Here is a 14,462-nt window from a genome sequence, read left to right on the forward strand (position 1 = left end):
AAAAAAAAAAAAAAAAAAAAAAGGTGGAAGAAGCAAGGTATGCTGGCAGTAGTTGAATAAGAAGGCCATAAATTACAAGCAAGTTGAGGAACTCAAGATGTATTTTGATCTAGAAACAATAGTGTGGGTTACCATGCCATGTCGCAAAAGACTACCTAGTTCATTATGCATTATTAAAAATAGCTAACATTTTTGATCATTAATTTTGAACCAGGCAGCATGCCAAGTGCCTTATGTTCATAATCTTTTTAAAAACGACCTTGGTGTATAATTTACATAAACTGTATTCATTTAAAGTACACAATTGATGAGTTTTGACAGATGTATACACTCATCGAACCATAATCAAGATCCAGAACCTTCCCATCACCCCCAAAATTTCCTTGTGCTCTCTCTCTGCAGTCCATTGCTCCCTCCCTCCCTGGTCCCAGGAAACCACTGACCTGCTTTCCGTTACAATACAGCAGTTTGCACATAACCTCACTTAGTTCTGCTGACAATGCCATGAAGTAGACATTGTCCCCATTTTAGCGATTCCAAAAACAGGCTTGGAGAGATCGAGCAACTTGCCAAAGTCAGAAACCCAGCTTTGTCTGACTTGTAAGGGTAGAGGTCATCAGGGCTTTACTCAGGGCCAGGGCTTCCCAAATTGTTGGTGACCTTGCGGGCTTTCCTGGCTCTTAGAAAGTCTGTTACAAAGTCTGTTACAATCTTAGGTATGGCTCACTATAAAAGTGGGCAAGTTTGTTGATTTTTTTTGGAGATGAAGTCTCCCTCTGTCACCCAGGCTGGAGTGCAGTGGTGCGATCTCTGCTCACTACAACCTCCGCCTCCTGAGTAGCTGGGACTACAGGCACGCACCACCATGCTGGCTAATTTTTTTTGTATTTTTAGTAGAGATGGGGTTTCGCCATGTTGGCCAGGCTGGTCTTGAACTCCTGACCTCAGGTGATCCTCCCACCTCAGCCTCCCAAAGCGCTGGGATTACAGGCATGAGCCACTGCGCCCAGCCAAAAGTGGGCAAGTTTCTAGACCACTTTCACTTTGGCCTCACAGTTCTCATTTGCACATGAGGACAATAATAGTACCTTTGTAGGGTTGCCATGAGCATTACATGAGATAACCTACGTAGAACATTTAAACAGTGCTGGGTGCATCGCTCAGGAACCCGTGAGCAGGGAGACAACATTCATTCACTCATTCATTTATTGAGCTAATGACCATGGACTACCTACTGAATGCCAGCAACTATGCACAGTAGGTGACAATGATAGGCATGAAGAGACATGGCTGTGTCCTCTTACTGGGAGCCTACAATAATGCTCAATAAATGTTAGATGTTGTTATTAGCGGTATTCAGGTTAGTCTGGGTCCAAGTGAAGTTACATAGGAAGGTGTATGGGGAGACAAGGAGACCAATGTGAGAATGTTAGAGTGAGGGGGATACAGAAGATGAAAAGTAGGGAGTGGGGGAAGCAATTTGTCCTCAAAGTTTCCCACACAGAGTCAGTTCAGAAACACATGGAAGAGGAAATGGGATGAAATCTCTTGAGAAAAACTGAAGGCAATCTAAGGATTGTTTTACAAGAATAAAAATCATTGCTCGGGGAATACTCCTTGGGTTGAAGTAAAAATATTTGTGAAACGTGATGTCATGTGTTTAACATGCTCTGCTTTACTGAAGGGGAAAGTGGAGATGACATTGGAAATCCTTAACGAGAAGGAGGCTGACGAGAGGCCAGCCGGGAAGGGGCGGGACGAACCCAACATGAACCCCAAGCTGGACTTACCAAAGTGAGAGGCCTTCTTTGTTCTCCCACTCCCCAAACACCTGCAGGCTGAGAGCCCCCCTTCCCATTGGCTTAATGGGATGGATTAGCTTTTGTGGTCCTCCTAATCTGGTATTTAATAGTGGCAGGTGGGGGTGGAGAGGTTGGTGATCTGGCTTCATTTTAAGAATTCTCCTTTCCAGGAAACCAAAGTTCAGCATCTTAGAAAGCTGTCATAGGTTAAAGAGCCTTTCTCAGTCAACGAAGGGGAATAATATCTTTTCTTAACCTTATTAATGTGATTCTTTATTCCTGAAACTGTGTTATGCTCTGGGATAAAATATGCATCTCTCCTGAGTTGGGTAGGTGATACTGTTTCTTTGCAATGCAGTCGACCAGAAACCTCCTTCCTCTGGTTCACCAACCCATGCAAGACCATGAAGTTCATCGTGTGGCGCCGCTTTAAGTGGGTCATAATCGGCTTGCTGTTCCTGCTTATCCTGCTGCTCTTCGTGGCCGTGCTCCTCTACTCTTTGCCGGTAGGAGCCCTTCCTTGGCCCCTTGTCTTGGCTTTCTTGTGAGTTGCAGTTGGTCCTCTCCCTTGGCATCTGCCCTGACCACTGTGCAGAAGAATGACCCACTCAGCAGCGTGGGGTTGCAACCCTTCTGTTTTGGGGAAATTTAAAGTAATGTGTCTTGTAATTAGAATCACATTCTCAGGGTTTCACAAATTACGGGCAGAATTTTTCTTTATGGTCTGAAAATAACTTTGGTTTCAGGAATTCTAGGAGAAATCACTCAGGTCTTGATCAGTGTGTGTCTGGACTGTAGCCAGCGTTTCCAACTGATCTTCCTGCCTTCAGACTTTCTTGTTCCAAACCATCCTGCATCCTAATTCCTTGTCCTAGCTTCAAGAATCTCCAAATCTGGGTTCACTATGGGTCTACATATACCCTGTGTTCCACCCAAACTAGATCGTTGATCCCAACCTCCCCAAATATTATTGCCCTTACCTATCTGGATGCCTTTGCCAATTTTGTTTCTCTGACCACATTTATCTATCAAAACCTCACTCACCTTTTTAGGGCTCATGTCACGTATAACCTCCCCCTTAAATGTTCCCCTGATCACCCCAGTCAAAAACGGGAGTCCAAGTGGGAGATTTGGCAGCGTGCCTAGAAGTAGTACCTCCCTTCCTCCATCCAGAGGATGTATTGCACATCTACGATAGGCTAGGAATTAAGTTATAGCAATGATTAAATTATTGGCATGATTTGTGCCCAAGAGCAGTTCATATTCTGGGAACTAGCAGCCACAGGAACAAGGACACATTACTAAGGGAGGTGAGCTCTTATGGAGACAGAAACAAACAACCGTGGGCACCCCCTGCTAAGACAGTTCCTCCAAGGAGGGGACATTCAAGTTTGCCAAGTGGAGAAGGGATAGTCCAAGCAGAGGAAGCCATGCTCAGAAGTTGGGCGAGTGGCATTGAATGTCACAGGAGACATTCAAAAGCTCTTACTCCAAAAACACATTAATAATAATAACAGCTGGGCGAGGTGGCTCATGCCTGTAATCCTGGCACTTTGGGAGGCCGAGGCGGGTGGATCACTTGAGGTCAGGAGTTCGAGACTAGCCTGGCCAACATAGTGAAACCCCATCTCTACTAAAAATACAAAAATTAGTTGTGTGTGGTGGCACATGCCTGTAATCCCAGCTACTGGGGATGCTGAGGCAGGATAATTGCTTGAACCCGGGAGGCGGAGGTTGCAGTGAGCTGAGACCACACCATTGCACTCCAGCCTGGATGAAGAAGCGAGACTCTGTCTCAAAAAAATAGTATCGTAGCCATACAAGTAGCAGGGGTTTTTTGTCTTCATCTTTCCCCAGTATAGTACTTCCAGTTTGTCATCTATGAGTATATGTACACTATTTTACAGTCGCAGATGGTCAAACTGCTTTTTTTTTTTTTTTTTTTTTTGAGACAGAGTCTCACTCTATCACCCAGGCTGGAGTACAGTGGCATGATCTCAGCTCACTGCAACCTCTGCCTCCCAGGTTCAAGCATTTCTCATGCCTCAGCCTTCGAGTAGCTGGGATTACAGGCGCCCGCCACCACACCCAGCCAATTTTTGGATTTTTAGTAGAGACTGGGTTTCACCATGTTGGCCAGGCTGGTCTCGAACTCCTGACCTCAAGTGATCCACCCACCTCAGCCTCCCAAGGTGCTAGGATTACAGGTGTGAACCACCACATTCGGTCCCAGTCCAACTGTCTTGACCATTTAGAAAACTTCTATTTTTTTTTTTTTTATTTTTTTTGAAATGGAGTCTTGCTCTGTCACCCAGGCTGGAGTACAGTGGCTCAATCTTGGCTCACTGCAACCTCTGCCTCGCAGGTTCAAGCGATTCTCCAGCCTCAGCCTCCCAAGTAGCTGGGATTACAGGCGCCCACCACCATGCCCAGCTAATTTTTTTATTTTTAGTAACGACGGGGTTTCACTATGTTGGTCAGGCTGGTCTCGAACTCCTGACCTCAGGTGATCCGCCCACCTCAGCCTCCCAAAGTGCTGGGATTACAGGTGTGAGCCACTGCACCCAGCCTAGTTATTTCTTTTTCCCGATTTAGATTCTATTGGCAGCTGGGTACAGTGGCTCACACCTACAATCCCAGCACTGTGGGAGGCTGAGGTGGGCAAATCACCTGAGGTCAGGAGTTCGAGACCAGCCTGACCCACATGGTGAAACCCCATCTCTACTAAAAATTTAAAAATTAGCAAAGCGTGCTGGTGGGTGCCTGTAATCCCAGCTACTTGGGAGGCTGAGGCTGGAGAATCGCTTGAACCTGCGAGGCAGAGGTTGCAGTGACCGGAGATCGCGCCATTGCACTCCAGCCTGGGTGACAAGAGCAAAACTCCGTCTCAAAAAAAAAAAAAAAAAAAAGATTCTATTGATTTAAACCAGTGGTTCCCGCAGGGCGCGGTGGCTCACGCCTATAATCCCAGCCCTTTTGGAGGCCGAGGCAGGTGGATCACGAGGTCAGGAGATCGAGTCCATCCTGGCTAACACGGTGAAACCCCGTCTCTACTAAAAATATAAAAAATTAGCTGGGCATGGTGGCGGGCACCTGTAGTCCCAGCTGCTCTGGAGGATGATGCAGGAGAATGGCGTGAACCTGGGAGGCAGAGGTTGCAGTGAGCCAAGATCGTGCCACTGCACTCCAGCCTGGGTGACAGAGCAAGACTCCATCTTAAAAAATAAAAATAAAATAAAAATAAACCAGTGGTTCCCAATTAGGGGAGATTTTTGCTCCCCACCCCCAGGAGGACATTTGGCAATGTCTGGAGACATTTTGGTTGCAACAACTTGGGTGCCACTGGTACTCGGTGGGTAGAGGCTGGTGAAAGCTGCTGAACATCCTACAATGCACAGGACACTCCCCAACAAGAAAGAATCATCTGATTCAAAATGTCAATAGTGCCAAGATTGAGAAACCCTAACTGAAAAACATATATACATACATATTTTTTTTTACCACTGTTTTTGTTTCCTTTCCAGAACTATTTATCAATGAAGATTGTAAAGCCAAATGCGTAACAAAGGCAAAGGCTTCATTTCAAGAGTCATCCAGCAGTGAGAGAATCCTGCCTCTGTAGACCAACATCCAGCGTGATTTTGCGTCTGAGACCACACCCCAGTAGCAGGTTACGCTACGTCACCGAGCCCCATTGATTCCCAGAGCGTCTTAGTCCTGGAAAGTCAGGCCAACAAGCAATGTTTGCATCATGTTATCTCTTAAGTATTAAAAGTTTTATTTTCTAAAATTTAAATCACGTTTTTCAAAATATTTTTCAAGGTGGCTGGTTCCATTTAAAAATCATCTTTTTATGTGTCTTCAGTTCTAGAATTCAGCTTTTGGAAATTGCTAAGTAGAATTCAAGTCTCTGCATCTTGAGGTGATAAACTTCATATTTTTAATCAACTAAAAGAGCTGTGCATTATAAAATCAGTTAGAATAGTTAGAACAATTCTTATTTATGCCCACAACCATTGCTATATTTTGTATGGATGTCGTAAAGTCTATTTAACCTCTGTGATGAAACTAAATAAAAATGTTTCACCTTTACACCTGGCTGTTCATTGTAACTGTGGGTCAAGTTGGGAAGGAGGCATTTTTCTGGCCTTCTTGTCTCAGTGAAGGGAATGCCATGGCATACCTCTTGGCCAGATACCCTTTATAAATATGCTGCCCAATTTTAGCCAGTAGGTCAAACTGAATATAACATTATAAATAATAAAAGCTCACACTTGGCCGGGCACAGTGGTTCACGCCTGTAATCCCAGCACTTTGGGAGGCCAAGGCGGGCAGATCACCTGAAGTTGGCAGTTCAAGACCAGCCTGACCAACATGGAGAAATCCCATCTCTACTAAAAATACAAAATTAGCTGGGTGTGGTGGTGCATGCCTATAATCCCAGCTACTTGGAAGGCTGAAGCAGGAGAATCACTTGAACCCAAGAGGCGGAGGTTGTGGTGAGCCGAGATTGCGCCATTGCACTACAGCCTGGGCAACAAGAGCGAAATTCTGTCTCAAAAAAAAAAAAAAACGTCCAGGCACGGTGGCTCACGCCTGTAATCCCAGCACTTTGGGAGGCCGAGGCGGGCAGATCATGAGGTCAGGAGATCAAGACAATCCTGGCTAACATGGTGAAATCCTGTCTCTACTAAAATACAAAAAATTAGCTGGGCGTGGTGGCGGGCACCTGTAGTCCCAGCTACTCGGGAGGCTGAGGCAGGAGAATGGCGTGAACCTGGGAGGCAGAGCTTGCAGTGAGCTGAGATCGCACCACTGTACTCCAGCCTGGGCGACAGAGCAAGACTCCGTCTCAAAAAAAAAAGAAAAAGCTAATACTAAAGGTACTTACTCTGTGCACTGCAGTGTTTTAAGTGGTTTACGTGTATTAACTCACTTAAGGACAGGGAAGCCCTATAAACATAGGTAACATTCTTAACCCCATGTGTAAGTCCGTTTTCACACTGCTATAAAGATACTACCTCAGACAAAGCACATTATAAAGAAAGGAGGTTTAATTGACTCGCAGGTCTGCATGGCTAGGGAGGCCTCGGGAAACTTACAATCGTGGCGGAAGGCAAAGGAGAAGCAAGCACCTTCTTCACAAGGTGGCAGGAGAGAGCGAGCAAACAGGACAGATGCCAGACACTTAGCAAACAACCAGATCTTGTGAGAACTCTCTCACTATCATGAGAACAGCATGGGGGAAACCATCCCCATGATCCAGTCACCTCCCACCAGGTCCCTCCCTTGACACCTGGGGATTACAATTCAGATCACAATTCAAGATGAGATTTGGGTGGGGACACAGCCAAACCATATCACCCCATTTACAGTTGAAGAAGTTAAGGCACAAAGAGGTTTAGGAACTTGCCCAAAGCCACAAAACCAATAAATGGTAGAGCTGGAACTTGCACCCAAACAGTCTTCTTTTTTACATAATGGAGTTTTGCTCTTGTTGCCCAGGCTGGAGTGCAATGGCGAGACCTCGGCTCACCTCAGCCTTCGCCTCCCAGATTCAAGCGATTCTCCTGTCTCAGTCTCCCGAGTAGCTGGGATTACAGGCACCACCTACCATGCCCGGCTAATTTTTTGTATTTTTAGTAAAGACAGGTTTTCAGCATGTTGGCCAGGCTGGTCTTGTACTCCTGACCTCAGGTGATCCACCCACCTTGGCCTCCCAAACTGCTGGGATTACAGGGGTGAGCCACTGTGCCTGGCCAGCTTCTCTTAACCATAAATCTATACCACCAGTGGGAGATCTGTTAAGAGGAACATAGGGCTGAGATTGTCAAGTAATGAGTGACAGCAACATAGTGTGACTCCATGTCAACATGAAAGACAGCGTGTTGTAGAACATGTGAGAACACTGTCCTGTTATATGAGAGACCATGGTAAGATCAGTAAACAGCTCTATTCAAACAGTAACATAGAGCTGAGGGGAGTAAGAAATGGTACAATAAAGACAATGCTTTTAGACGCTTAGACAAAGTTAAACTGCAACGGTGATTGTGTCAGTGTCATTGCTAAGTTGTTTCACGTTTTGAATATTTTAATTCCCTTCATGGCCTGCCCCAAATCCTAGCATTCAATACACAAAATCACTGAGAGGCAATGCACAGGATATTCTCCAATGCTGCTGAATTTGAATGCTTATCATCTCCCATACACCTTGTCCCCTCCTTTCTCAATGGCACCCCTGCCTTCATTGGTGGAACTCCTGCCTATCCTCAATGTTCTGGTTCAAATGCCACTTTCTTTTTTCTTTGAGACAGAGTCTCACTCTGTCACCCAGGCTGGAGTGCAGCAGTGCAACCCCGGCTCACTGCAACCTCCGCCTCCCAGGTTCAAACGATTCTCCTGCCTCAGCCTCCTGAGTAGCTGAGATTACAAGTGCCTGACACCACACCTGGCTAATTTTTGTATTTTTAGTAGAGTCGGGGTTTCACCATGTTGGCCAGGCTGGTCTCGAACTCCTTACCTCCCAGAAGTGCTGGGATTACAGGTGTGAGCCACCACACCCGGCCATCCAATGCCACTTTCTCTTTGACACTTCTTGCACCCCAAAGTGATTATTCAATCTTAGAAGCAGACAAATTAGGGCTGGGCGCGGTGGCTCACGCCTGTAATCCCAGCACTTTGGGAGGCTGAGGCGGGTGGATCACGAGGTCAGGAGATTGAGACCATCCTGGCTAACACGGTGAAACCCCATCTCTACCAAAAATTTAGCCGGGCGTGGTGGTGGGCACCTGTAGTCCCAGCTCCTCGGGAGGCTGAGGCAGGAGAATGGCGTGAACCCGGGAGGCGGAGCTTGCCGTGAGCCGAGATCGCGCCACTGCACTCCAGCCTGGGCGACAGAGCGAGACTCTGTCTCAAAACAAACAAAAAAACAAACAACAAAAAAAACAAGTAGACAAATTAGTACAACCTTTCTGGAGAAATATGTATGTTAAAAGTTTTAAAACTGTTTATGCCCTTTGAACCAGTAATTTCACTCCTGAGTATTAACTCCAAGGAAATAATCAGAAAGGCAACCAAAGGTTCATGTGCAAAAACGTATATTACAGTGTGCTTTATCACGGCACAAATCAGAAACAACCTAAATGCCCACTTACAGGGGAATCATTTAATATATAATGAAGTCCCATATGTTGATGCAAAATGAAAAACAACAACAATTTTCTCCCATCCAAGTACTAACCTGACCCTGCTTAGCTTCTGAGTTCAGACAAGGGCGGGCATGTTCAGGATGGTATGGCCATAGACAAGAACAATTTTCTTTCTTTCTTTCTTTCTTTTTTTGAGACAGCGTTTTGCTCTTGTTGCCCAAGCTGGAGTACAATGGCACAATCTTGGCTCACTGCAACCTCTGCCTCCCGGGTTCAAGCGATTCTCCTGCCTCAGCCTCCCGAGTAGCTGGGATGACAGGTGCGCACCTCCATGCCCTATTTTGTTGTATTTTCAGTACAAACGGGGTTTCACCATGTTAGCCAGGCTGGTCTCGAACTCCTGACCTCAGGTGATCCACCCGCCTCGGCCTCCCAAATGCTGGGATTACAGGTATGAGCCACTGCACCCGGCCCAGAACAACAATTTTCTAAATTTTGTGACTGGCATAGGAAAATGTTAGCATATGGGAAATTTTTGAAGATCATAATTACAAATCGATTTAAAGTAAAGTCCTAAATACTTGGGTACATATATAAGGAAATGCACCAAATTATTAGTAGTATAAGAAATACATGCAAAGTTTGTATTTGTGCATATTTAAATAATTTATAAATGTAAGTCAACACTGGAGGTTCATTACAATTTTTGGGGGGTAAAACCAGGACCTCAAGTTTGACAAACATTGTGATACTTAGTTTCACCTTGCAGCTATATGGGCATGGCTCATCTTCCCAACTGACTGTAAGCCCCTTTAGGGCAGAGGTAGCACCTGTAAGATCTGTCCCATGAAGCAGCAGCCCTGGGTTTGCATCCCGGGTCTTGCCTCAGTCTCATCCAGGACTTGGGAGAAATAATGCCTATCTCACTGGATTGAGGTGAGGGATGAATGGCAGCATGTGTGTAAAGTGCCTTCACAACTCCCAATGCCCAGCAGGTAGCTTTAGGCGTTGCATTTGACTAGTTAAAGTCAGATGTTCTGGTTCCAAAAGTAGAACTAAAAAAAGGTTCTTTTCCTTTTAACTGTGGGACTTTTATACAGAAAACACAGACTCACATATAGAAGGGAAGCAAAAGCAAGATTAAGATGTAAGGCTGTCTCCCACCTTCCCAAGACCCAGAAGGAAAGAAGGAGGATCCCAGTTTCAGGGGGTAGGAAGAGGTCAGCTCTTGCCACTCCGAGCAGCATGGTGCAGGTTGCTGTGTGTGGGGTGGTAGCAGGAACGATTGCATTGTTCCAGTGGAACAGAGCCTATAATTCTTATTTGTTATTCGGGCTCCCCCTGTAGACCTCTGTCTTAGGAGGCTGACTGAGTATTGCCATGGCCGTCAAGAAGAAAAGCAAGCTCTTCTGGGTCCAGGCCCCCCAAGCACATATAACCTCCCAATTTTTTCAAATCATATTATACCTACACCCAAACTACTACTTTCTAACAACGTCATGTCATCTTGCTTAGACCTTAACTAAGAGTCTACAGCTTTTATCTAATAAAGGAGACACTCTAATGATGAGAGGGAATTTAACTGAAAATGGGAATTTTCTTGCAGAAAAAGTAAGCGTCACAAAAGAACACTCCAAGCAAGGGTGTTATTTGGAATTTTTAACAATGAGTATGGCACTGGCACCAACCAATCAGAATAGATGCACCAACCCATCATGGTGGATACACACTATTAAAAAAAAAAAAACAAAACACTGCAACAGCCATACCAGTACATGCAGGCCGAATATTAGCCTTCGTACCAGGGAACCCTACCAATACATCCTCCTGCAATGACTCCCTCAAGGAAGAGTTGCTCAGTGGATAAATGAGTGGCTATGAGGAAAGTCTTTTCCTTCTTTGACTTCACGATACCTAACCAGAATCTACTGTAGTCTTGTGCCACATAACAACGTTTTGGTCAATGGCAGACTGGATGGTATAATAGTGATCCCGTAAGATTATATTTTTTTGGAGAGAAGGTCTCACCCTGATGCCCAAACTGTAGGTGTATAATACCATGTTTTTGGAGTACCTTTTCTATGTTAAGATGTTTAGATACACAAATACCTACCATTGTATTACATTACCTGCAGCGTTTAGTAGAGTAACATGCTGGACAGGTTTGTAGTCTACGAGCAACAGGCTGTACCACAGAGCCAAGGTGTGTGCAGGCTGTATCATCTAGGTTTGTGTAAATACCTTCTATGATGTTTACACAATAACAAAGTCACCTAATAACACATTTCTCCTAACATATCCTGGTCTCAAACAGTGTGTGACTGTAGCGTGGAACCTTTGAGGAAGTAGCAGCAAAGCTCTTGTAGGAATGAAGTTATTCCCATGGAGAGCAAGGAGCTGGGCTTTCTGGGTAGAACTCCTCTCTCTCCCCTTCTATCCCCCAGAAAAAAAAGCTTCATCTTGTCAAAAGATAATGGTCTCTCAATTGAGGTTGTTAGCCGCCTGGTGACCTATAAATGATAGCTAAAAGCTGGAACTAATCACAGTCCAGTCAGATTGTCGCTTCACCGTGAATTAAATAACACTTAGTCCTAACTGATTCTAGCAAGTGCCACCATTAACGCTGGAGCCTTCATTAGGAAAATAAATCTCCATCAATGCCATGATATGACAGGGAACTGAAAATCCTGACAGGCTAACACTTGATTTTGTTTTGTTCTTCCTTTCTCATTTTAAGGCTAGAAAAAATAATATGTCACAATTAGACCTGCATGTTGCATTAAAGAGCTATTTAAAAGATGGACAGATTCAAAAACCCATTTGGGAAACCCCAAATGGGCAGAGGGAAGCTGAGCTGTCTGGCGTCCAAGTGCTGGCCAAGTGGCAGCTCTTTGCCCTTCCAAGCTCACCCCAGCTCACAGGATTGTTTGTCCAAGGACTGGAGCTGACTTGTTTCACCACCGTGAAGCAGATGTTGTGACAAACACAACTAGAAGGTGACGGAACTTTCCAGAAACTGCCCATTCTGTTCAGGAAGACAGAGAGGGTACAAAGAGCAACTCGACTCCCATCTAGGGAACCAACAGCCACGGTGATCTCAAAGTTTAAACACTCTCTACGGTGCACATATTTTGTGCTAAATAGATTCCTTTGTGAGGCTAATACATTTAGTACTCGGGACCATATGCATCCAGCCTCCAAAGGCAGATGGGAATTCCATTCAGAAGAATTCTTTTCGAAGTCGGCTTGCTGTGGAATTAGTTCATAATGGAGTTGATGTTGTAAATAGATTAAGCACTCGCCATTTTTGCAGCTGAATTTTGTGTTTGTTCAGCTTTGAATGAAAACTCCCTAATCTTTCTTGGGTTAACCATAATGGGGTCCTGAGGAAGATCAAAGGAAGGCTACTTTTCCCTTGGATATATATCCATGAAATAAAATGCCAGAGTTCATGAAGTTCAAGAAAAACACGAAGGAAACGTGTAACATGGACTAACTGCAAACCCGAACGAGTAAGGGAACGTAAAGAAAAACACAGGCTCACCATACGTAGGGTCTGACTCATCATTTCAGGGGTGCAAGTTTGCAAGAGATGCAGACTCCAGGTTTTTACTATTTAAATAAACGAACCAAGGGGAAAAAAACGTAATTTTTTGAGAGACTCTCTCACGGTGCATTGAATGCTCCTCGGGACAACCTGATTTTGCTAAAATTTATCTCAAGTTCTTAAAAAGGCTCTTTCAGTCCTTGACTAATATTAATATGCTATTTCCATGTGTTTTCACAAAATCCTAGAGCCAAACCTGTAATCCTCCCCCATCATATTTCAGCTCAGTCCTGCCTCAGTAATGATCAGGAGGACGACCAGGAAGATCCAGCTGGATTCAGACGCAGCACGGAAGCCTCTCAGATGAGGTTTTGCCTGGGTCACTGGGATAAACAAAATAAATGAATGGAATCCTGTCTTAGAGGGAGCAAGAGCATGGGGCCAGGGGATTCCAGACGTCTGGAAGCCTGCAAGTTCACCCCAGCTTGGTTTACAACCTGAGGCATCTCCCCTCAGGGGCTCCTTTCCCTCATTGGTGAAAGTAAGCATTGAATGAAATGATCTTGTCCACCCCAGCATCGTTTTATGGGTCTACTTCTCTGTGACTCAGTTTCTTCATCTGTAAAATTAGGGCAACAATCTCCATAGAATGATCGTGAAGATAAAATGACTTACAATATGTTAAAGTGTTTCAAATCATGCTTGGGACAAAGTAAGACCTCAATATATTTTATCATCCTAATCATTTTTCTAATTGTCATCATCATTATGGGACAAGAACAGCCAAACAGATAGAGGCTGGAAGGTAACAGCCGTTCTGCTCTTGCAATGTGGCCTTAGAAAAGAAATAAATCAACACTGTCCAAAGTGAGGCTGATTTTCCCTCAAGTTCTAACTGCACAATCAGAATTAAAGAAAGCAGGTAAAAAATATTAAGAAAGGCCAGGCATGGTGTAATCCCACGGCTATAATCCCAGCACTTTGGGAGGCTGAGTAGAGAAGATCGCTTGAGCTCAGGAGTTCAAGACCAGCCTAGGCAACATAGGGAGACTCTGTCACTACAAAAAAATAAAAATAAATTGCCAGGGATGGTGGTGCGTGCCTGTAGTCCCAGCTACTCGGGAGGCTGAGGTGGGAGGATGGCTTGAGCCTGAGAGACAGAGGCTACAGTGAGCCATGATCCCACCACTGCACTCCAACCTGGGTGACAGAGTAAGATTTCGTCTCTAAAACACAAAATGCTAGGAGAGTAGGGCAATTCCTTAAAAAGTTAAATATAGAATTACCATACAATCCAGCAATTCTACTTCTAGGTATATATCCAAAAGAGAAATTGAAAGCAGGGACTTTGAAGAGATTTTTGTACACGCATGTTCATAGCAGCATTACTCACAGTAGCCAAAAGGTAGAAACAATCTGCTATAGACTGAATATCTGTGGCCCTTACCCAAATTCCCGTGTTGAAATCTGAACCCCCAAGGCAATGGGGGAAGGTTTGTAATGGAACCATTACAAGGTGAGACTTCTGAGAGGTGATTAGGTCATGAGGGTAGGGGCCCCATGGCTGGGATTAGTGTCCTTATCAAAGAGACTCACATAAGGTCCCTTGTCCTTTCCACCATATAGAGACACAGCAAGACGTTAGTGACGAGGTGGCTGAGTGGTTAAGAACAGCAAGAAGATGGTTATCTGTGGCTGGGCACGGTGGCTCACGCCTGTAATCCCAGCACTTTGGGAGGCCAAGGCAGGCGGATCACGAGGTCAGGAGATCAAGACCATCCTGGCTAACACAGTGAAACCCCGTCTCTACTAAAACTACAAAAAATTAGCTGGGCGTGGTGGTGGGCGCCTGTAGTCCCAGCTACTAGGGAGGCTGAAGCAGGAGAATGGCTTGAACCCGGAAGGCGGAGCTTGCAGTGAGCCGAGATGGTGCCACTGTACGCCAGCCTGGGTGACAGAGTGAGA

The 14,462-nt window shown here is 45.1% G+C and overlaps 1 protein-coding gene across 1 annotated transcript in view; it reads left to right on the forward strand.

Annotated features, from left to right (window-relative positions):
• The window catches only part of MYOF (myoferlin), a 173,677-nt gene extending 167,821 nt beyond the window's left edge, over window positions 1-5,856 (forward strand). The window contains exons 51-53 of the mRNA XM_058437011.1: window positions 1,589-1,794; window positions 2,161-2,308; window positions 5,327-5,856. Coding sequence (XP_058292994.1) covers window positions 1,589-1,794; window positions 2,161-2,308; window positions 5,327-5,365 — 393 coding nt within the window. The 3' untranslated portion in view covers window positions 5,366-5,856. The remainder of the gene's footprint in view (window positions 1-1,588; window positions 1,795-2,160; window positions 2,309-5,326) is intronic.
• Window positions 5,857-14,462: the final 8,606 nt, after the last annotated feature.

Source organism: Hylobates moloch, unplaced genomic scaffold, assembly GCF_009828535.3.
Source record: "Hylobates moloch isolate HMO894 unplaced genomic scaffold, HMol_V3 SCAFFOLD_3, whole genome shotgun sequence".
Classification (NCBI taxonomy): domain Eukaryota; kingdom Metazoa; phylum Chordata; class Mammalia; order Primates; family Hylobatidae; genus Hylobates; species Hylobates moloch.